The 24,847-nt window shown below is 37.2% G+C and overlaps 1 protein-coding gene across 11 annotated transcripts in view; it reads left to right on the top strand.

The window, feature by feature from the left end:
- The window catches only part of LOC122564877 (disabled homolog 2-interacting protein-like), a 684,630-nt gene that overhangs the window by 343,017 nt on the left and 316,766 nt on the right, over positions 1-24,847 (top strand). The window contains exon 1 of one of the 11 annotated variants that reach the window (XM_043720276.1): positions 21,687-21,708. The exons of the other annotated variants lie outside the window; for them this stretch is intronic. Coding sequence (XP_043576211.1) covers positions 21,696-21,708 — 13 coding nt within the window. The 5' untranslated portion in view covers positions 21,687-21,695. Of the gene's footprint in view, positions 1-21,686; positions 21,709-24,847 lie in introns of those variants that run through there. 11 annotated transcript variants of the gene reach the window in all.

Raw genomic sequence — 24,847 nt, 5'->3', positions numbered from 1 at the left:
CTGCTCTTTTAAAATGTACAAGAGTTTTTAACTGATAATGACCAGTAGAAGTTGCTATTGGAGCCACAGTCTTTGTAAGGCTTATTATGTTTTCATGTGACACATTATTGTCCAAGCGTTCAGTAAGTCTGCACATCTAGTAGGATTTGGTTACAAAAATATACATGCTACCACATTATATATGAAAGTATAACTTTTTCAGACTTTATTAATTTTAAATATTAAAGTGACTATACATTATATAAATGAATCTATGAATTTCCTGTATTTATAGTATGCAATGAAATGTTTGCAGTGAAATGACAGAGTCAATTGCGAGGGAGCAGCAAATGAGTATAACATGTGCTTAGCATACCTTTTTATAAAACATCTGTTTAGAAATGGGCAATTGAATATATTGATATGAATTGCATTTTCTTAACTGTTTATTAATACAGACACTCATTTTAAGGCAAGTCTGACTCTGACTCTGAATGTCAGAGCTTGCTGTCTTCTATTTATTCTGTTGCTGCATAGTAAGTAGAATCTTTAGGTATCTCCAGGAAAGATTTTTTGTAAAAAAACATTTTCTGTTGCTTACCATTAATTCTCACATCGTGCTGTACATCTCTGACTCTATATGCAGTTTATCATTATTGATTCCCATCTATATGAATGAATACCGTAGCTAGTGAAATTATGGTTGCATATTGTGTTTTTCTGTCAAGTGCAACACAGTTTGCTATCTGTGGGATTGGTTATCATAACCTCTCATCTTTTCTAAGCAAAACACTGAATCAGATTCTGACCTTGGACCTTTTAGTAATTGTTTTTGGTGCAATTAGAAATGCCAATGTACGGTTGAATTTTGTATGTCATCCTTGTCTTTGCTGTGGAATAATAGATTTGATAAAATTGGCTAGTTGTAAATTATTCTCATGTAATTCAATTAATTGCTTTTTGGCATGATATTGTTACATAATGGTATTTATCAACTGTAACCATAATTGACTTTATTTGACTGTAATGCAGTAATTAGTGACAATTCCTAGCATCTGTGTATTATAGTTTCCCTTACTTCTAGCAAGTAAAAACACAATCAATGCTGTTGAAATTTGAAATGAGATAATCTAAATATATTTCTGTTATTCCTGTGTATTTGATTGTAAGGCTAGGCAGAACAATAAAGAAACAACACCTTTACTCTTCACTAGTGTCTCGTCTAAAAGAATTAAAGTATAAGTTAGCCTTAAGTTTTTGAATTCTGCAGAGGTACACGGTGATGAGCAGAATAGAACTATGTTTGAAACAAAGGTTAATTTTGAAATTAGATAAGGTTCTTCTTCTCAACTTCTCCGCTTACCTGAAGTGTGGTGACCCTCAGGTTAAACAACCACATCATCTTTCTCTAACGAGAGAGCAACCCTACTGTATGGTAAGACTCTCAGCCATTTTATCTGTACTCCTGATGTGTGTTGCAAATGCTCTGCAATATTGAACAAGATTTTAACATTTCAGTAAGTTATCTTTTTAAGTCAAACCCTACAGTTACAACTTTTCATGTATATCAGGGCTGCAACATATTCAAAAATATAGATTTAATAATGGAAGGATATTTTATCAGGTGCCACACTGCAGATATAATTTTTCCTATTGATTTTTGCATATTGTAAATGGATTTTAAAAACGCTGATGTTATAGAACAAGGTTCACTCCAGTCTTGGTTGTATATTAAAACATATAAAATATCGTCAAAAATAGATGACTGAGTAATGCATCCTGTTATGCGTTGAAGGTCTGGGAGATGAACTTTAATTTCCTTCTGATGCTTCTCATGTACCTCATAAAGGAATGGTAAAGCCAAGAAAAACAAAGCATGTTCTTTCAGCGTAGTAATAACAACGTTTAACAAAGAATACAATTGCCAAAAATCTCATTTATTTGTTTATAAAGGAAAATATTACATAGATGATTTGGAGTTGGAGATGATGTGTAGTGTGTCAAAGTTTGCAGATGACATTAAGATGAGTGGCAGAGCAAAGTGTGCAGAGGAACATAGATAGTGTAAGTGAGTAAACAAAGGTCTGGCAGATAGAACAATGTTAATAAATGTGAAATCATCCATTTTGGTAGAAATAACAGTAAAAAGGACTATTACTTGAGTGGTAAAAAATTGCAGCATGCTGCTGTGCAGAGGCACCTGGATGTCCTTGTGCATGATTCACAGAAGGTTGGTTTGCAGGTAGAACAGGTAATTAGAAAGGCAAATGGAATTGCTAAAGGGATTGAGTTTAAAAGCAGGGAGGTTATGTTGTAGCTGTATAGGGTGCTGGTGAGGCCACACCTGGTGTACTGCATGCAGTTTTGGTCTCCTTACTTGAGACAGGATGTACTGGCACTAGAAGGGGTACAGAGGAGGTTCACTAGATTGATTCCGAAGTTGAGGGGATTGACTTATGAGGTGAGACTGAGTAGACTGGGATGATATGTATTGAAATTTTAGAAGAATGAGGGGGATCTTTATAGAAACATGCAAAATTATGAAGGAAATAGATAAGATAGGCATAGAGAGGATTCCACTGGCAGGTGAAACTAGGACAAGAGGACATTGCCTCAAAATTAGGGGGAGCAGATTTAAGACTGAATTGAGAACGAACTTATTCACCCAGAGGGTTGTGAATCTGCAGAATTCCCTGCCCAGTGAAGTAGTCAACGCTACTTCAGTAAATGTTTTTAAGGCTAAAATAGACTTTTTTTAACATTAAAGAAATTAATGATTATGGTGAAAGGGCAGGTAAGTGGAGCTGAGGCCACAAAAAAATCAACAATGACCTGATTGAATGGCGGAGCAGGCTACTCCCACTCTTAGTTCTTATGTTCTAATAAAAGCCTTGCAGTAAGTTGACTTTAAACTTCGTGTACAGATGGACAATGAAGCTGCATATGATCCATTAGTAGTATCTCAGCTGTTAAATGTTTGAGGGCTTGAATTACAAGGAGAGGCTGGATAGGTTAGGACCTTTTGACTGGAGCATAGAAGGTTGAGGAGTGACCTTACAGAGATTTATAAAATCACGAGGAGTATAGATAAGGTGAATGGCAAGCATCCTTTCTCTTGGGTGAGGAATAACAAGACTAATGAACATATTTTTAAGGTGAGAGTAAAAAGATTTAAAAAAGACGAGGGAAGTTTTTGATTCCACAGTGCTTCATATACGGAATGAACTTCCAGAGGAATTGGTGGATGCAGGTACTGTCACAATGTTTAAAAGACATTTGGATAAGTACATGGGTAAGAAATGTTTGGAGGGATATCGATCAAACGCAGGCAGGTGGGACGAGTTTAGTTTGGGTCATCACGGACTGAAGGGTCTATTTCCATTCTGTATGACACTATGATTAGGTTGGTACTCTACTCATTTGGAGTTAAGAATTAGAATGGTTCTTAAAGAGCTTGACAGGATAAATGCTGAGAGAATGTTTCCCCTTTTGGTAGAATCTGCATCCAGATGGCATAGTATTAGAATAAAGGGGCATCAGTTTAAGATTGAGATGTGGAGGAAATTCTTCTCAGAGAGTTGAGTCTTTGGTACTGCATCTCTCAGAGAGTTGTGAGGGTAGAATCCTTGTGTGTATTTATGGCTGAGATACATAGACAGACAGAAGAAAAGTGATTGATATTTGATTCTTGATCAGTGTGAAAATCAAGAATTACAGGGAAAATGCAGGAAAGTGGATGCGAGGGACGATGGATGAAGGCCAGTTGAACACTTAAAAATTAACATCATTGTATAATAACATTATACTAATTGCAATTACCAATACAACTAATACTAATTACACTATAATGATCACTGTTGTGCTTTGTCTATGTTAAACAATTACACACTCAACTGGATTTTTTTTTTCTCTTTTGTTCTAGGCTGATCAAGCTTTTGTTTCAGCTTAATTAAAGCTTTGACAAAGGGTCAGTTAAACTCGAAACATCAACTCCTTTCTCTCCTTACAGATGCTGCCAGACCTGCTGAGATTTTCCAGCATTTTCTCTTTTGGTTTGTTTCAGCTTGCTTTCTGTTGATTTCCAATGATTTCAGTTTAAAATTATTGGGTACTTTGAAGGGGAATAAATGTCTGCAGTTGGTGCACGTGGAGCATTTTGTGATTTGTTTTCATAGTCATTAACTTCAATAGATCAATTCTAGATATGACGTGATAACTAAAGCCATGGAATGTGGAGAATCACAAATGAATGTGACCAAGTGCTGTTGAACACAGAATGGTTTGGCATTTTTCTGGTAGGGTGTTCCCTCAGAACCTACCAGGAATCGGACAGATGGCTCTGGGTAGTCAAGCAAGCTCTTTGCTGATTATTGCCAAACAGAATCAAACCACTGGATTCTAATTTAAAGGAAGAGGTATTTCTTTATTCTTTTGATCAAGAGGAAAAGAATAAAGATATTGAGAGATGCTGGCACAAGTTAGTCCCTGATGCTAGCTAATGATACAATTTGTCTTCCCAGTGGGGTTAATGAAGGAAGATATATTAACTGGAAATATACACAGATGCAGCTGAAACAACAATAAAGAAGCTCTACACCATCCAAGACACTGTCACTCCTTCACTGCTAATGCACAGTGACATAATTATTACCCAAATGTAATTTCATCAAGGTTCCTTCGACAGTATTTTCCAAACCCATGACCTCTACCAGTTAAAAGGACAGGGACAGTAGATGCATGAGAATGCTACCACATGCAAGTTATCTTCCACGTCACAGAATGTTCTAACCTAGAGCTATAATGTAGTTCCTTCACTGCCACTAGGTGAAAATGCCAGCACTTGCTTCATAATGGCATGGAGTGTCCCTACACCCCAAGAACGGCAGTGGTTCAAAAAGGCACCTCACAAGCATCTTCTCCAGGACAACTAGGGAAGTATAATAAACGCTGGCTTATCCTGCAATGCCTACATCCATGAACATATCTCTTTTAACCAGTTCTATTATATAGAGTTGGATTAAAGGCCAACTGAGTAGAGAGGATGTAGTTGAAGTAATGTGACAATTCCTGATAGAAAGAATTGATTTTGTCGTGAAGAATGGCCTGGCTGGTTAAAAAATAGTGGCCTCAAAAATAATGGGACAACCAATAGAAGCAAAAAAATTGAGATGCTACTGGTGAAACGTCCTGGCTTGTTTCCTGACATTTTTGTGATTGAACCTTAGGCTCATAGATTCCTTTTCTCAACCAAATCTATGATAAAGAGATGATGTGAAAATTGAGTAACCTGATACTATTTTGTAAATTTAGAAAGAAGTAAGGACAGAGTAGGTAAAGAGAATGAGGTTGATAATGTTTAATCCATCTGAAGTTGACACATTTAATCCACCTTTTATAGAAATGCAGGTGATTTAGAGAGCTATATCTGACAGCCTACTTCGAAATCAAATCAGAGCCATTGCCAAGTATTATATTTTAAAAGGCAAAGTCTAATGAAACATTTTTTAAAAATACTACCTCAAATACCAGCGGATGAGGCATGAGCAGTAAACCATCAAGTGGTGGGTCCACCTAAATCTTATAAAAATTTTATGTGGGGCTCACAAAACTCCAATGACAGGTCATTTCAGTATTGGAAAAACACAAATTAGCGAATCTAAAAAAATGTTTTCAGCCAGAATTACACAAAGCTGTAGCGTAATTTTGTGGAGAAATGTGGAGAAAGCCCAAACTGAAATTAAATCTGCGGCTTCAACTTTGATACAAGCTTTCAAAGAACCATATAACAGGGTATTATTAGATTGTGAAGGACTTCTAACTAAAACCAGCAGTGGGAATCAGTATATTTTAACAATTATGGATCTTTTAATAGGGTTTTCTGAGGTACTGTCTTTGTGGAAAGTTATAGCAAAAGTGTTAATGAAGAGGTTAGTTAATTTTTTTTACAAGAAATGAATTACTCATCTGAATACAATCAGATCAAGTTAAAATTCTCTTTTGCAAGTATTCAAATAAATAATGAATAGTTTGGGAATAGAATTTATTAGCTTATCATCCACAATCTCAAGGAGCTTTGGAAAGATGGCATCAAACTTTAAAGGCCAAGATTGGAACTCATTGTCAAGAATATCTTAATGATTGGGATAAAGGAATTAATTATTTTTGCCATCAAGGATGTCCCTAATGATTGCACATTATTGAAACCTTTTAAACATATATACAGACATGAGCAAAGAGGACCCTTAAATGAATTGTAATAGACCAGACCAAACCCTCTTCCAATATATCAAGGAAATAGCCTTGACCCTAACTTTTATCTTCTTTAAAGGCAAGTATAAAGTGCTGTATTCCAGATGTAGTTCGATTGATCACACGGCTCAGCTCTAAGCAAAATACGTTTTAGAATCGTAGGATTTCTACAATGTGGAAAGAGACCATTTGGCCCTCCACCCTATCCCATAACCCCACATTTACCATGGCTAGCCCATCTAGTCTGCACATCTCTGGACACAATGGACGATTTACCATTTCCAATTCACCTAACTAGCACATAAAGTCACACAGCATGGAAATGGACCCTTCGGTCCAAACAGTCCATGCCGAACATAATCCCAAACTATATTACTCTATTGATAACTTACTGTATCTATTCCATGGATTCAATATTCTTTTTATTTTGAGATGCTGAGAACTGCATGAAGTTGTAACCTAATGATTGCCTTGTAAAAATTGAACATACCTTTATGCTTCGTAACTTATAAACAAATGTAATATGACACTGTTAACATTTCTGCCTTTTGTATGAGAAATTTAACCAGGGTCCTGTCTGTTTTATCAGGTGATGGAAACGATTCAAAAGCACTATGTGACGGAGAGTTGCTCTACCACAGTCCAACATTTAACCCTCAACCTTACGTCATTATTTGTGGGCTTTTATGTGTTTGAATTGGCTGTACCATTTGCTTACAAAAAAAATTAATAACATACTTCCAAAACTCCTGAAAAAATGAGTGAATGATTCTGTGTAGATCTAAGTTCATTCTTTCTCAAGATACATAAATCAGAATTCCATTTATCTTTTTCATGGTTTTTCCTTTGTCACCCTCATCTCTAAAGATTTTTGTATTTACATTCTTACTTTTTTTTCTCTATTATTAATGTTCTTACATTTTACTAGATGCGTTCTCTTCTATATTGTATGGGCTGGCAGCTGTCACCAGCCAACCCGTTTATCCCTGCTCTTTGCTTTCTGTTTTCTCTAGCCATCTTTCTATCGTATATACTCGTATAAAAGTCAACCCTACTATATCGCATTATAAACCTCTTACAAAGGAAACTGCATGTTCCCGTTAACCCACTTAAAACAAAATTGCATTCATCCACTCATACCGGTAACCCTATTAATTGCTTTTTGTTTACTATATTGAGCATCCGTCCCTCCCTCTGTCTGTTTCTCTATCCTTCCGCTCCCCCCCCGTTCCCCCTCCCCCCCCATCTTGGTTTACTACAGCATGTTTTGATTCATTCAGACTGGTACGAAGTCTGTTGCTACTTATCGCATTTTGCTCACCATACATCCAAAAGTTAATATCGTTAAAAAGTTAATCATTTTAATTGTGCCATTATATCTGAATAAACGTGAGATATATTAGCTACATGTATCTTTTTAATTCTTTGACAATATTGTTGCTGAGGTTCATTTACATTCGAGTTTAAATGGGAGGGAAATGGAAGAATTTGGTGGGAACATTCAAGATGCTTCCACATTCAGATTTTAACAAATGTTTCATTTTAAGTGTGCCATTATACCAGATCATGGCGATGTTGAACAGTGTGATTTTGCAGAATTTCAATGAATCTTTGACACGTTAAATTTTCAAACCAGTATGTGTAAACAAAATTTACTGCCAGTAATTCATTCTTGTTTCTCTTGCTTTTATCCTGTAATTATCTTTACCATAACTCATTGTGTTTTTCTTCTTTACCTGGGATTAATTGAGCAACCAAATTGACTTCTGTTAATATTACGGTATTTCGAACTGCAGCATGAATTTCAGTCCCTCAAAACTAGTGCCTGTGTAATAGTTGACCCTATAAATTGAACCTTTAAAAATAATCTGAAAAAATTTGACTTTTGCACAAATGTACATGGTATCTACAATTCATTTAGTACAATATGCCTTTGCATGGTATTTTATTGAAACACCTGAAAAAAATGGCACTCATATTTCTCTTTTTAAAAAAAAGTATTTTGATGCCTGAATGGAGTATGTCATTCCAAAAATAATATCCAAGAGATTAAAGCATTTTTTTAATGTACTGTTTTAAAGTTGCTATTTGAAGTTCAGTAGTGATTGGACCTTGAGTTCATGTTTAGAAATAAAAGCTTATTAATACTAATCTTCAATAAGTGTCTTTCTATGCTGGCCTCTGGCTTGCTGCTTCAGGAGTGGTGAACCTTCTCAGGTTAGTACTTCAGTATTTAAGTGGCACTTGATCCAGCCATCTTTCCTGCTGGCAGGGGCAACAGGCATAATGAATACTCACTTTTGAAGATGCCCCCTCCCAGTACAAAAGAAATTCTGTCTGCACATTTAACACTGTCTATGTTAACTTGCAATAATGGCTTATCCATTATGTGATAAGAACTTGGACTGTTTGTATTGACAGAGTCATCCAGTAGTGCAGTAATTTTTACTACAGACAAAGCGTGCCTTATTTTCAACATTTTGAACAGCCTGTAACATCTCTCTTTATTTTTAGAAGGACATAGAGAAAATCAGTGGGTGATACTGATCTTTTGATTAAAATGGTTTTTGATTAAAATGTTTAATGGTTACATAGCTTGTTTAATAAATTAACCTTTGATAAGTTGGCTTTTAGACATATTAAGGTACAGTAATTCCTCACTTAATATTGTAGTTTCAGTCTTGAAAAGTGCAATTTTAAATGAAGCAATATTAAGCAAATCAGACTTTCCCTTCCCAACCAATGTAAAATTTGTAGTTAGGTTCAATAGTATCTTTTTTTTGTCTGAAAAAGATTAATACATTACTCTTATGTTGAAAAACTTTACGTTGCAAACTTCCAATATTTATAAATAAATAATTTGTTAAAAAGAAATTTAAAAATAGAAAAGAATACATTCTAACTCTTCCAATTTACTCTCACTGACCCTTCTGCCCATTGGCTAAGCTTCCCTCCCGCCACTTTAACTGTCTTTTATACCATCTTAACCTTTCCTCCTTCCAGCTTCTCACATTTACTTCCTTCCTTCTCCTAAGGCTCAGATGAGTGGTGAGAAGCAGAAAGGGCACCTTTTATTTTATTGAGACAGTTGGCAGTGACTGAAAGAGTTAGTGAGAGGAGGGTCATAGAAAAAGAGCTTGTAACAAAATGACATCAGTAAGATCAAGCTAGCCTCTGTCAGACTTGCCACAAAATAGTATTCAAAACTTTGGATACAAACTTGAATATAATATCATGTTGACTGCACAATGTTAAAGTGGAAATGGGAACTCAAATAAAATACTGTGGATGTTGAAAATCTGAACTAAATGCAAAAAATACTAGAGAAACTCAGTAGGTCTGGATGATTTATACCAGACTAAAAATCCTTAATTGTTTTTCTCCCCAGAAATGCTACCAGACCTGGTGAGGTTCTCCAGCATTTCCTGTGCTTATTTGAAATGGGGAATTACTGAGTAAGGCGAAGTTCACTGAAGCTGGCTGGGAAAGGAGAATGAGTTAACAATCAGCACTACAGTTTTGAACCCCTAACTCTAAGTTGGGCTTCTTTTATATATAAACTGTAAAGTTTAATTACCCAAGGGTGTTTTTTTTTGTGTGGTGGGAGGGGGTGGTGGTGGAGGAGGAGGAGGAAAGAGAGCTGTTAAATTTGTAATGAGAAATGGGATTCCAGTGTACCCATTTTTCAGTTTTATGCCAGATTCATTGAGGGTATCATTTCTGGTCTCAAGAGGCAGACCTACCATGAAAATATGGTAATTGGCAGAGTGTGTAAAATTTCAGCTATGCTTTAAATTTATTATTTGTGCCAGATTTGGAACTTCAGGAAACCTGACAATTGAAAGGAGATGAGAATGCAGTTTTCCACCAATCTTTGTGTTCCAGACAGAGTAGAACTATTTCTCTGACCCTTTAAGCTAATCTGTTTTGTAATTCATGTGATCAGGCCTTCAACATTTCCCATGTCATCACCATCCCTCCTGAACATACTACCCTGCTTATGAACCAAGTCTCCTCCAAACTACCATGCTGTATTTCAATAAATATCCAACCCCAATATCCAACATTTATTTACATTTCATTCTCAGGACCTGTGTGCAAGTGATCAAGTCAGTCTTGGCTGCCTTTAAGTTGGTGATGAGTTTTTGTTTTGGTCTGATCTAATATGTAAGATGTAGGTATTTTGACAGGATTGTTCAGTAGGAAGTTTCAGAATGTTGCACTGTGACATTGAAGGAACAACTATTTATGACGTGGTTTGCTGTACATTGGGGAAACAAAGCATAGACTGGGTGACTGCTTAATAGAACACCTATGCCCTGTCTCCAAAACTACCCTGAGCTTTCAGTTGTCTTCCACTTCAACACACCGCCTTGTTCCCTGGCCAGCATCTCTGTCTCAGGCTTGCTGCACTGCTACAGCAAAGTTAAACACAAGCTGGAAGAACAGTACCTCATTTTCTACTTGGGAATGCTACAGCCTTTGGACTAGTATTGAGTTCCACAATTTTAGGGCTCCCATGTCCTTACCTCAACCCCCACACGCCAGGCCTTGTTATCACATGGTCTGCTATTACACATTGTTTGTCACTAATAGTCTCCATTAGTAACTATTCATTCTCCTAGGCTGACTGTTATCCACTCCTTTGTCCTACTTCTTTCTCTCTCTTTGGGCTGTATTTCAGCCTATCATTTATTCCTTACCACTTGCCCCCCACACTACGTTCTGCATAAAACCCAACTTTTTCCTAGCTACAATCAGTTCTGAATAAGAGTCACTGGACCCAAAATGTTAACTCTTGATTTCTTTCCACAAATGCTGCCAGAACTGCTGAGTTTTTTCTGCAATTTTTTGCAACTATTTATAATATCCATGTCAGAGTGTGAGTGTACGAGTTGTGAATTACAAAAGTATGGAACTTATGAAATTGAGTTTTAAAATCTGTCAATTAACAAGTAGAAGGTAAAATAAAATTAATGCCTTGTAGAGTATTTTGATTTGCAACTCATTAAGGCTATCCTTAACTGGAATAAATTGCTGAAGGCTGCATTACAGTAGTCTTGCACTTATTTTCAGAATTCTGTAGTGTTTTAAAGTGATTAGAGTATGTGGATGCCAAATTACAGAAACGCAATTCAATACATCTCTAAATGAAACATTGTTATGATAGGGTACTGGTCTTTCAGTGGGCTTTCCAATTGTCATCTCAGGTGCACTGACAGGAGATTATGGCTTTTATTGATGCTACCCTCCTGTTCCCAATTGTACTTTGGTATATGTTCAGGGGTATGGTGGTATATGTTCAGGGGTATGGTGGGAGGTTAAGTTCTGTGTGTGAAATGTCCCTAACTCACCCTGTATGCATGTTACAATTTTAAGGGTGGCATGTTTCATGGGAGCTAAGTGTTCCTTATATGAAGAGTGGGACACTTCAATAACATGGCACTGATTGTTGTGGGAGTCACATTAAAATTCATTTTTGCTGAGCATGTTTTACAGAAAAAGGAAAACCTGGCTGTGAATAGAATGTAAGAATGGCCAGTTCCACAAGGTAATTGCCTTTCTCAGCACTATTCATGTGCCTGGAAAAGAAGCAGAAACATTGTCCCCAATCCTTCAGGGAGGCCTTTTTCTAAATACTGTCAAATTCTCTTAATCAGTTATTTCTTCCACCAATCCTCCATCTTGTCACCACTTTTGATTGCTGGCCTTTACCTGCTGTCAGTCTCCTTATTATTGCAGCTTCTGTTACTATATCATTACAATGTGTTTAATTCGTGTTCAGTGCTGAAGCAAGGCTGCGTGCGAGTTGCTCTCAAAGTCAGTTGGAAATAGTAAACTATTGTTTTGGTACACAGATTAGCTCTTCTAACTTAAATAAAAGTGAAAGGACATTTTAACTTCATTGTCTGTTTAGCTTCTTGGCAAATGGTTAACTGAATTTCATGAAAGCATTCCAGCAATGTTCTTTAAAACTCACTTCTGGTTCTTGTAAAAATCCTCTTGGATTCAAAATAAGAAGCGATGAATGTGCTCTTTGTAAATATTCTACATATTGTACTGTACAAAACATAAATGCTTGCAATATTTTAATACTATTTCTTATGAATAAAATCTGAGTGTATGACTAATAGCATGATTTTGTATATGTAGCCCAATAATAATTAAGACTAGTATAATATGAGACTTTTAGCTGATCAAGTCTAATAGCCATAATAAATTATATATAAATAGACTGTAATGAATTCATAAAAATTCAGAAAATATAAATGTTGTACTTATCTTTGAGACAAATGGTTAGTTATCTTGAAGATTTTCTCTAATACTGGACAATTCTTTAGGATTAGTGAACCAAAACTTGCAGTCTTTTTTTTTAAAATGAAGGAATATTAGTTGCAGTCATAGAGATGTACAGCACAGAAACAGACCCTTTGGTCCAACTCGCCCATGCTGACCAGATATCCTAAATTAATCTAGTCCATTTGTCCTCATTTGGACCATATTCTCCTCAACCCTTCCTATTCATATACCCATCCAGGGGGCATTTAAATGTTGTAATTGTACCAACATCCACCACTTCCACTGGCAGCTCTTTCCATACATGCATGAAAAGGTTGCTCCTTAGGTCCCCATTAAATCTTTCCCCCCTCACCATAAACTTATGTCCTCTAGTTCTAGACTCCCCCAACGTAGGGAAAAGACCTTGTCTATTTACCTTATCCATGCCCCTCATGACTTTATGAACCTCTATAAGGTCACCCCTCAGCCTCCAACGCTCCAGGGAAAATAGCCCCACCTTATTCAGCCTCTCCCTATTGCTCACATATTCCAATCCTGGCAACATCTTTGTAAATCTTTTCTGAAATCTTTCAAGTTTCACAACATCCTTCTCATAGGAGGGAGACCAGAATTGCACACACTATTCCAAAAGTGACCCAACCAATGTTCTGTACAGCTGCAACATGATCTTCCAACTCCTATACTTAATGCTCTGACCAATAAAGGAAAGCGTACTAATTGCCGCCTTCACTATCCTATCTACTTGAGACTCCACTTTCAAGGAACAATGAACGTGCACTCCAAGATTTCTTTGTTCAGCAACACTCCCTAGGACCTTACCATTATATGCATAAGTTCTGCCCTGATTTGCCTTTCCAAAATGCAGCACCTCACATTTATCTAAATTGAAGTCCATTTGTCACTCCTTGGCCCATTGACCCATTTGATCAAGATAGTGTTGTTCTCTGAGATAACCTTCTTCGCTGTCCACTACACCTCTAATTTTGGTGTCATCTGCAAACTTACCTACTATACCTCCTATGTTCACATCCAAATCATTTATATAAATGATGAGAAGTAGTGTACCCAGCACCGATTGTTGTGGTACACCTTTGGTCACAGGCCTCCAGTCTGAAAAACAACCTTTCACGACCACCTGTTTTCTACCTTCAAGCCAGTTCTGTATTCAAATAGTTAGTTCTTCCTGTATTCCATGTGATCTAACCTTGCTAACCATTCTACCATGAGGAACCTGGTGGAACGCCTTACTGAAGTCCATATAGGTTACATCCACCACTCCTCCCTCGGCAATCCTCTTTGTTAGTTCTTCAAAAAACTCAATCAAGTTAGTGACACATGATTTCCCACACACAAAACCATGTTGTCTATCCCTAATCGGTCCTTGCCTTTCCAAATGCATATAAATCCTGTTCCTCAGGATCCCCTTCAACAACTTGCCCACCAGCGATGTCAGGCTCACCGGTCTATGTTCCCCCACCTTAGCCAACCTGCAGTCTTCCGGCATCTCACCTATGACTATCGATGATCCAAAGTCAACTAAGAATATTTCGGCCTTGGTTCAGCCTGGTTGAAATGCATTGCCATAATATGAAACTTTAATTTGTGATTCAAATTTTTGTAATACAAAATAGATGTAATTTCATCTGGTCTGCCAGAAATACATTTGAAGTTCCATGTGACAAAATTTATTGGCTCTTTCAATATACACAAGGTTTTATGGTCATGTATATGTTTAAAATCCAGATTCCAGAGATCAAGTAAAAAAAAAACTTCTGACCCAAGTATACAAACCAGTTTATTTCATAATTATTTTTCATTTTGTGTTTAGAAAATGGTGATTTATTTGCTTCAATTATGTGACACCTTGTGATGCATTGTGAATTCCTGAAGCATTTTTAAATCACATTTTTCCTTTAATTTTGATCCTTTAAAGAAATATTGAAAGTGATTATAGTTATTAATTATCCCATTAAATATTACTCTAAATTTAGTGTTTGTTCTTATTACTTCAACATTGCTTTGTATAGAAAAGTTATTTATACAGTTACTGTGATGGAATTCCATTGTATGACTGTGTTAAAGGTAGCTGGAAGCAAAATTAGATTTTTGTGTATAAATACATGTGTGCTGTTTTACTTTTAAAGCTAAAGCTGACTAGTGCTAGGTTGGCAGCTGACGCAAGTTTTACTAGCTGCAAGAGAAGGACTTCATCTCAAATTTCCATATTTTATTAATGTTAGTTAAGATAGGAAAATACCATTTGAAGGTGTGACAAGTCCCTCCTGTGGATCATTGATCTTGAATATGATGGTGACATATTTCTGCATAATTGTACATGTCTTGAAATCAATGTGAGGTTCATGAATTTTAAATTACAAATAGTAGACTTAAGCTTTTAGTTTGGGAGGGCTCTGGAGACAGACAGAGCACAAAAGTCTGAATAAAAAAACCATGGGAAGCACAGGGATATCCGGAATAGTAAAGAACTGAAAATAAGTTGAACAAATGGTAAAGCGATATTCACTGTTATGTTTAGGAGCTGAGTGTAGTTTTAACAGCTCTGACCCTTTGCTGCAGACATTATACTCGAGTTTATGACGTTCTTCTAATACTTTTTATTTGTACAGCACTTTTAATGTAATAAAAGTCCCAAAGTATTTTACAGGAGAATTTTAAACAAATTATGACAACAGTGTATAATGAGTCATTATATCTCTAATGACGAAAAGCTCTTTCAACAAGGTTACTTTCAGGAATGTCTGAATGGAGAAGAGTGAGGTGTGAGGGAGGAGTTGAGGTGTGGGGGCGAGATTCCCAAACTTTAGGCAACTGAAGACATGGCCACTGATGGTGGTACAATTTAGAAAAAAAGGTTGCTGAGGAGCCCACTGAGTTGAGTACAGAAATCTTGAAGGTTGGAGCAGGTTATAGAGATAGGGATGGGAGAGGTTACGGGAGGTCCTGAAAAAGAGGATGAACATTTTAAAATCATGACATTGCCTGCATGGGAGCCAGTAAGCAAATATAGAGGTAATTGATGAATGGGACTGAAGTGATTTAGAACTTGGGCAGCAGAATTTTGGATGACCTTAAATTTATAAAGGCGAGCATGTGGGAAGTCAGTCTGAAGTAGAAAATGCATACAGCATGAAAATAGGCCATTTGGTGTGATCATCCATGCTAGTTTTAGTTTTCACTCAAACTTCCCTCTATCTTTCCTCATCCTATTCTACCATCTACTTTCTTCTCCCTTATTTGCTTGTACTGCTTTCTCTTAAATACCTCAATACTATTTGCTTCAACCATTTCATGCAGCTATATATTAGGCTTGAAACATCCCTGTGTATTATTTATTGACACTGAAGCCTCATACATGTCTACTGCAGTTATTTTAGTGTTGTTTGCATTCAGGACTATGCATTGATCATGATACCAATAGATACACTGAGGAATTTGAGGTATGTGTATTTTATATTTATTTTTTCCCCCAGTCTGACCACTAAGTTTATAAAGATAGGATCTCTTGTAGATTGGAGCAATATTGTATAACAATTGCATTGTGCATATTACCTGTGCAGCACTGAAAATGTATCACCAATGTCACTGAAGTATTCATGTACTTCATGTAACCTGCACTTCAAACAATCGTAATCTATTACAGCTGATGAGCTTCCCTAAACCTGAGAACCATGACACACCTGATGTGAAGTCCTCACAATTTTTATTAATTCCTTGTCAGATAGACATTGCTGCTCTGTTTGGCAAAGCAGCAAAGTGATAGATTTTGCTGAGAGATAATGGCTGGCTTGTGAACTCTGCTCCCTCCAGGAGCAGTTGCATCAACATACTGTTACTAAAAACATTTTATAAGATTTATAGGCAAACAATCAATGACAAAATCCTTACTTGTGTTGAAATTAAAAAGATGCTTGGAAAAATTGCAGCAATGACAAAGTAGACCATAAGCATAATGAGAACCAAGTTAATAAGTGTTTCTAATCAACCTGTTTGGAGATGTTATGGCACACCTCTGGAGCAGATAGGTATCAAGAGCCCATTTGTTTCAACTTGTAATGCAAGTATGTATGTAGCCTTCCGCTGTTACTTGTTGAAGTATCATGGACAGCAACATACAGTTTTTTCCATTCTAAATGATACCTAATTATGCAGCTAGGTCATTCAAGGTTTTCGTGCTTCAAGCTTTAAGATCGCTATCCATGGTTTCAGCTGTACATTATCACTTAAATTGACACTTAAACTTGTCCAAAGTTGTTGCTTGTACAATGACCTGTTTCTCTTGCAGCAAGACTGCAAAGAATAAGCTTGGGTTAAGATCTGTCTACACAAAATGAGTTACAGGCTGTAATCTGCATACTTGAGACAGATACTTGCCATGAAAGCTAAACAGCGGTTTTACTGTAGCAGCTTTCTTTAACTTAATTATTTTCTTGGTTTTTATTCTGGTCAGCTGAGATCTTCAAACTGATGAGTATGTAACAATTTGCAATCATGCTTGCTGAACTAATTACCCTTATTGAATGTACTGTCCTGTGTTATACAAAACATTATCCTTTCTTACCCTTCATGGACGAGGATTTCCAATTTTTGTTAAGTAAGTTAGACATATATATATAGTTCTACGATAAATTTTGTCGCAGTAATCAGTTACCTGCTTTTGCTTATGGAGAAATGGGTTTAAATTCATACTTAACTATATTAAGTACTTGTCAGCATTCTAATAGTTGCATTGAGCAGCCTCTTACATGTGCAAAAGTATGCAAGATTCTTACTTGGTACTAATATTGCAATATTATGGTTGAACAGCAGAGACAACTTAACGATGCCTCATTCAGGAGGTAATGTAACTTCTGAATACTGTATCAATTTCAATTTCGGGACTGAGAAGGAAGACTTTTTAAAATTTGTTTGGTGAAAAACTATTTTTAGATATATACCTATCAATAACATCTCAAGGCTGCTGATGTACTTCAGATTTTCTGGTTTGATTTAAAGCATAATGAGAATGCAACAGTAGAAACTAATTGTGTTTCAGAGAAGCAGCAACACAGCTGGAAATGATGATCTACAATAGAACAACAGCCCAATTCAGTTTTTAGTCAGCTGTTTATCCAGCTACATCTTGGTTTCAAAGTCCTTTCCCATTATACCATCAAATTTTAGTCTTGTTTTTGCCGTTAGTAATCCTAGATTATAAGTAAATAGTGCATTTCCCTTTCTTGTTACTTGTTTTCCATGTCTGTTTTGGGAGCAGGACTGTTTGAACAGCTGACCATATTGCAAATTGAAATACTGGAGTTTTAACAAATGTTTGATAATCTTTCTTTTGTCTTCAATTTAAGTGTAACTTTCTAGACTATTCAAATAGGGCAGACTGAACTGTTAAAAACAGTAACTGGAAACTCAAGATAATTTACGTAATCTGACAGTATGACATCCTCATCCAAATCATTTAATGTAAAGGCAAGATTTAGGTGGGCAAAGAATCAATCATATTTCAAAAATGTTGGGAGTATACACCATTCAGGAAAAAATTACAATGTAAGAACACTTCTTGTAATAAATTTTGACTGAACTAGTTTAAACATTCTTTTATATTACTTATATTAATCAACAATTTTTAATCATTTTAAAATAAATTTATCAATAAGCTAATACTTTTACAATAATTTATGTAGAGCTACATTCCTGCAGCAGAGGACCATTATACATCAAAACATTTCCACTCCATTCTAAATGACAGACTACAAGTTGTGATGGGACAGTTATTGTAGTAGGTCCTTTCAAAAATGAATTATTCTGAAACATGCTGCACATATCAATGAGAGACAGGATTATAGGATATAGCATCTTTTGTTAATGATTTACAGCCATATTGATAGGGTTTGCTTTGAAGTGGAAAGAAAGGGAAAATTATTCACTTTACAAAATAATATCCATCTAAGGGACTTTAAGAATGTGTTTTCATTTTCAGCTGGGGCAAAAAAAATTGTCTGATTTCTTGAGTTTCCAACCATGCTCTGTAGAAAAATTGGGGATCACAAGCAATCAGTTAGAGTGGAGGATTGAGTGGCTGGAAGAGATTGAAGTGATGGATCTTGGAGGGATTTGAAAATAAGGATGAGAATTTTAAAATCAGGATATTGTCCTTGGAGGTATTGTGGTTTAGCAAGCAGAGGATAGTTGGGGAAATAGAACTTGCTGTAAGATAAGACATGCAGAGTAGATTTTTTTGATGACTTCAGGTTTACACTGGGTATACAATATCTTAAGCTAGCCAGTAGTGCTTTCGAATAGTGAAATTATAGGTTTTAAAAGCATGAATAAGCACTTTGGAAGCAGGTATGTTGAGATGGAGGCAAAATCTTAGAATCTTATGTTAGTGTCAATTATAAGAAACAATAAACCTGTGAACAAACTGGCTTAATCTCAAATTGTTGCCAGGGAAAAGAATGGAGCTGGTAGTTAGTGGATGTATTTTGAAGTACAAACCAAAAATTGGCTTCAGTTTTCTCAGTATTTAAATGATGGGAATATCTATACTGGATATCAAATAAGTAGCCTGTTAATTTAGTAAAGGATAGAGTCATCAAGAAAAATGATTAATCAAGGAGGGGCCGAATGAAGATCCAGTGGTAACAGAGCAGAAAAAGAAGTCATTGCAAGTGATTTTCCGGCTATGATTAAATAAGAATGGTGAAAGCAGTTTAACCTGGCTGTATGATAGTGGAGGTGACTTTAAGGAGGATCATCTGGTTAGTCATGTCGAAGGCAGCAGACCGGTTGAGAAGAATGAGATGGGGAAGGTATGCTTACATTTAAAACAGAATACTGTGAACGCTGAAAATTTGTAATAAAAACAAAGTGCTGGGGAAACTCAGCAGGTCTGGCAGCATCTGCGAAGAGTGAAACTGAGTTAATATTTTGAATTCAGTATGCCTCTTCAGTTTACCTCTTTTGCTGTTACATAGGATGTTATTTGTGACTTTGCTAAGAACTTTCATGACTGGAAGGGGCACCAACCAACCCCATCTTCCTATGGCCATCTACTTCAACTCCCCCACCTGCTCCCCTGAGGACATATCTATTCTGGGCCCCCTCCACCACCTATACAAGGCTGCCTACAAACTGGAAGAGGAACACCTCATCTTCCGCCTCGGGAGCCTACAATAACATGGCATGAGCTTCAGATTCGCCAATTTCCAAATCCGCCCCTCCTCCCCCCCACCCCATCCCAGAACCAACCCTTCAACTCAGATTTGCCCTCTTGACCTGATCAACCTGTTCATCTTACTTCCCACCTATTCATTCCACATTTCCCACCAACCTTTCACCACCATCTCTGATCTTCACCCACTTATTGCCATTCCAGCTAGTTTTCCCCTAGCTACCCCCATTTATCTCTCAGCCCCCTTCTCCCTTCCTATTCCTGAAGAAGGGGCCTGCTCGAAACGTTAACTCCCTTTGCTCCTCGGATGCTGCATGACCTGTTTTGCTGTTTCCAGCACAGCGCTTCATGAACTCTGACTCTCCAGTATCTGGAGTCCTCACTTTCTCTCAATATTGCATTAAACGAAGACTACCTGTAAATGCAATCTTTCTTATTTGTTCTGTAGTAGTCAATTTACATGTAGTAATGCACAGAGATCATTTGTTGCCAACTTGGTCCTAATATTCACCAGACTCTTCATTAAAGAAGACTAAGTGGAAAAGTTTGGATGAAGCTGAGACATGATGGGACAAAATATACAACATTGGTTCTTAAAATGAAATGACGGAGTGCATGTTCTACTGTTGCGTTCAGAAATACTGTGATTTTGCATCTTCCAAAACTTGTCCAACCATAATTTGTGTACAGATTGTTGATCCTTACTAGCTTATTACATTTTGTAATAATGAGAAGGGGGGGGGTTCCTTTGTTTTTTCTGACTTTTTTTTTTAACCCAATGTTTGGAAATTGTTCACATTCATTAGATTTTTTTCCTAATCTGTATGTAGCAAAACAATATAAACAAAGGATATTTATCATAAAATTTGGTTATTACAAATGCTATGAAATCTGCAATACTTTGTAAATATTACCTAACATACTACATTGTCATTTATGGTTTATTGTAAGTGTAAAGTTATATCATTCTTTAATTCATTCTAGAGCTCTGTTTAGAAGCTCAATATAGGCAAGTTGAAGTTGCAATTTAATCTGGGTTATAATGATTTGACAGTTCTCCGCTTTGCATACTATAATAAGGATGAAAGCATTAGTGGCTGTTTAATGGGGCTACTGATTTTAAAGCCTGGATTAATGCTGCAGAAACATGAATTCATATCCCACCATGATGGCTGTGTGAATTTAAATTCAATTCATTAGTTTTCAATGCAGATGTATTGATCTCGATGATGATCATGAAGCTGTCAGGTTGTAGTTAAAAATCCATCTGATTCGCTCATATTTTTCATAGAAGGAAATCTGTTGTTCTTAGTCTTACCTACTTGGGACTTCAAAACCACAGCAATGATACTGACTTGTGTTTGCCGCAAAGGCCTAGCAAGCCTTTTTGTCGTGTCAAGCCATCACAGAAAAGAATGAAAAATTGCAGATAGACCATTTCCCTGGTGATACCATTGATCAGAAACTTGATTGGACCAGCCACCGTTACTGTCACTATAAATAGCAACTCTGAGGCTGGGGATTTAAAGCTTATCCACTGTATATAGGGCATAAGTTAGGATTGAAATGGAATACTTTCCATCTGCCTGGATGAGTATAGCTCCAGCAACATTCAAGAAGCGCAACACCATCCAGGACAAAACCCACTGGACTGGTATTCCCATTTCACACCTTAAATGTATCCTCACCATCAATTAGTATAAATGGGCTGCAGTGTGCATGCAATGTCACCACAACTCTTACAACAAGTTCCAAAGCCGCAATCAATCGTAACTAGAAGAACAAGGACAGCAGGTATATTGGAAAATCACCACCTCAACATTCTTCATACACCATTATGACTTGGAAAAATATTACTGTGATATACATAGAGCCTCCACCGGCTCAAAATCCTGCAGTTCCGTTCCCAACAGCATTAACTTTGTATTTACACCACATGGACTATGGCTGTTCAAGAAGGTGGCTCATAATTAACTACTGAATGGCAGTTAGAGGTGAGTAATAAAGGCCAGCGAGCCCCTGAATTGAAAGTCGGTTTAAAAACAGTGATGGATAATTTCCTTTCTGCTGCAAAGTAGCATATGTTCTATTCTAAACCAGTGTAATAATTTGATATATACAGCTCAGTTTTCAATCACAAATCTCAAAGACAATAAAATGCTTTTTAAAACCTATTGCTAGAAGCTGGTTACCATGTGACTGACATGAAAGAATGTAAACACATTTTTATGTTTAGTTCTTTGAGAAGGTGACCAAACAGGTAGATTAGATTACTTGCAGTATGGAAACAGGCCCTTCGGCCCAACAAGTCCACACTGACCCGCCGAAGCGCAACCCACCCATACCCCTACATTTACCCCTTCTTACTTAACACTACAGGCAATTTAGCATGGCCAATTCACCTGACCTGCACATCTTTTGGACTGTAGGAGGAAACCGGAGCACCCGGAGGAAACCCACGCAGACACAGGGAGAATGTGCAAACTCCACACAGTCAGTCGCCTGAGTCGGGAATTGAACCCGGGTCTCTGGCGCTGTGAGGCAGCAGTGCTAACCACTGTGCCACCGTGCCGCCCACCAAGATGAGAGTAAACTGGTTGATGTGGTGTAAATGAATTTCAGCAAGGCGTTCGATAAGGTTCCCCACAGTAGGCTATTGTACAAAATGCGGAGGAATGGGATTGTGGGAGATATAGTATTTGGATCAGTAATTGGCTTGCTGTAAGAAGACAGAGGGTGGTGGTTGATGGGAAATGTTCATCCTGGAGTCCGGTTACCAGTCGTGTACTACAAGGGTCGGTGTTGGGTCCACTGCTGTTCGTAATTTTTATAAACGACCTGGATGAGGGCGTAGAAGGGTGGGTTAGTAAATTTGCAGATGACACTAAGGTCAGTGGAGTTGTGGATAGTGACGAAGGATGTTGTAGGTTACAGAGAGACATAGATAAGCTGCAGAGCTGGGCTGAGAGGTGGCAAATGGAGTTTAATGCGGACAAGTGTGAGGTGATTCACTTTGGTTGGAGTAACCGGAATGCAAAGTACTGGGCTAGTGGAAAGATTCTTGGTAATGTAGATGAGCAGAGAGATCTCGGTGTCCAGGTACACAGATCTTTGAAAGTTGCCACCCAGGTTGACAGGGTTGTTAAGAAGGCATGCAGTGTTTTAGCTTTTATTAATAGAGGCATCGAGTTCCAGAACCATGAGGTTATTCTACAGCTGTACAAAACTCTAGTGAGGCCTCACTTGGACTATTGTGTACAGTTCTGGTCACCGCATTATAAGGATGTGGAAGCTTTGGAAAGGGTGCAGAGGAGATTTACTAGGATGTTGCCTGGTATGGAGGGAAGGTCTCATGAGGAATGGCTGAGGGACTTGAGGCTGTTTTCGTTGGAGAGAAGAAGGTTGAATAGAGACATATAAGATAATCAGAGGGTTAGGTAGGGTGGACAGGGAGAGCCTTTTTCCAAGTTTGGTGACGGTGAGCACTAGGGGGCATATCCTTAAATTGAGGGGTGATAGATGTAGGACAAATGTCAGAAGTAGTTTCTTTACTCAGAGAATAGTAAGGGTATGGAATGCTTTGCCTGCAATGGTATTAGATTTGCCAACTTTAACTACATTTAAGTCGTCATTGGACAAGCATATGGACGTACGTGAAATAGCGTAGGTTAGGCGGGCTTCAGATTGGTATAACAGGTCGGCTCAACATCGAGTGCCGAAGGGCCTGTGCTGCACTGTTATGTTCTATATTCTAACACTCAAATCAGACTAACTCTGTTCAAACCTTTCAGAAACATAAGCAATTTTGCTCAATTGTACTTCCAGGTTTTGGATTTCTCAGCGTGCTGTGATTTTACAAGCCAGATTTTTAAAAAATATTTCTGTTAGACAAGTTATTTTGCCAGCTTTAAGCTTTGAACTTTTTCTTTATCTGACAGGATATTTTTGGAAGGACATGTACTTCAGTTCACTAATGGTCTTTGCTATTGTTTGTTTTGACTTCAGCTATCAGTGTCAAATTTAAAGTGGAGTCATCAATTCTCTAAGCAGATTGCAGTTTGATTAGTTTGTATGCAGTCTCAAGATCTGTGACTGAACAGAAGATCTTATGGGAATAAGGATGCACAAATACTGTAACACTTCAGTATGGTGTTGGATGCAGTTCATTTCAGTCCATTTGGCAGATGACATGAAATTCTTTACAATGTTTTGACAAGTCACTTTTAATAAAATGAAAACTAAACTGAATGGATGTCCATGTATGTCTGAAAAATTGAGCAATGGAAAATAAAAATCTGAGTTATAAACCATCACACTATAATTGCTTGTGCATCAGCTGCCGAACCAAAGTGCTAATCTATAGTGAAACAAGATTCTGCTCTTTCACTGATATCCTTTAGTTACTTTTTCTGTTCTCGAGCTGTAGTTATTGGGGGGTATTCCAACATGGACAGTCTTATGACATCTTACAATAACTACTGCACTGTTAATTTATTGGTAATTTATCTTTTTATTGTTACTGTGCTGGAAAAAAGCAAGGATGTGAAATATTGCAATGTGTGTTTTTAACCTTCTTGAGGTAATGGGACATGGACTATTAACTATTGGGATGCGCACAGTGAAGTCCAATATTGATGAACATATATGTAATCTAGGAATTGAAAACTAGTCAAATTTATTTTTCATTACCCAACATTTGAAGTAATGAATGCAACAAAATTGTCAACTCCTGCACTTGTCATTGTTAGCTAAATCAGTGCTAACTAGGGATGTGTGGTACATTAGTAGTCTTGGTAAACCTAGACTAAACTAGGTAAGATTGCTGCTTAACCAACAGGGAAATTGCATTACTGTCAGTCAGCAGCAACATCCTTTAGGTAAAAACAATGACTGCAGATGCTGGAAACCAGATTCTGGATCAGTGGTGCTGGAAGAGCACAGCAATTCAGGCAGCAACCGACGAGCAGCAAAATCGACGTTTCGGGCAAAAGGCCTTCATCAGGAATAAAGGCAGAGAGCCTGAAGAATGGAGAGATTAAGCTAGAGGAGGGTAGGGATGGGGAGAAAGTAGCATAGAGTACAATAGGTGAGTGGGGGAGGAGATGAAGGTGATAGGTCAGGGAGGAGAGGGTG

This window comes from Chiloscyllium plagiosum, chromosome 30, assembly GCF_004010195.1.
Source record: "Chiloscyllium plagiosum isolate BGI_BamShark_2017 chromosome 30, ASM401019v2, whole genome shotgun sequence".
Classification (NCBI taxonomy): domain Eukaryota; kingdom Metazoa; phylum Chordata; class Chondrichthyes; order Orectolobiformes; family Hemiscylliidae; genus Chiloscyllium; species Chiloscyllium plagiosum.
Note: the sequence above shows the minus strand (reverse complement) of the source record. Positions and strands in the feature narration are given on the sequence as shown.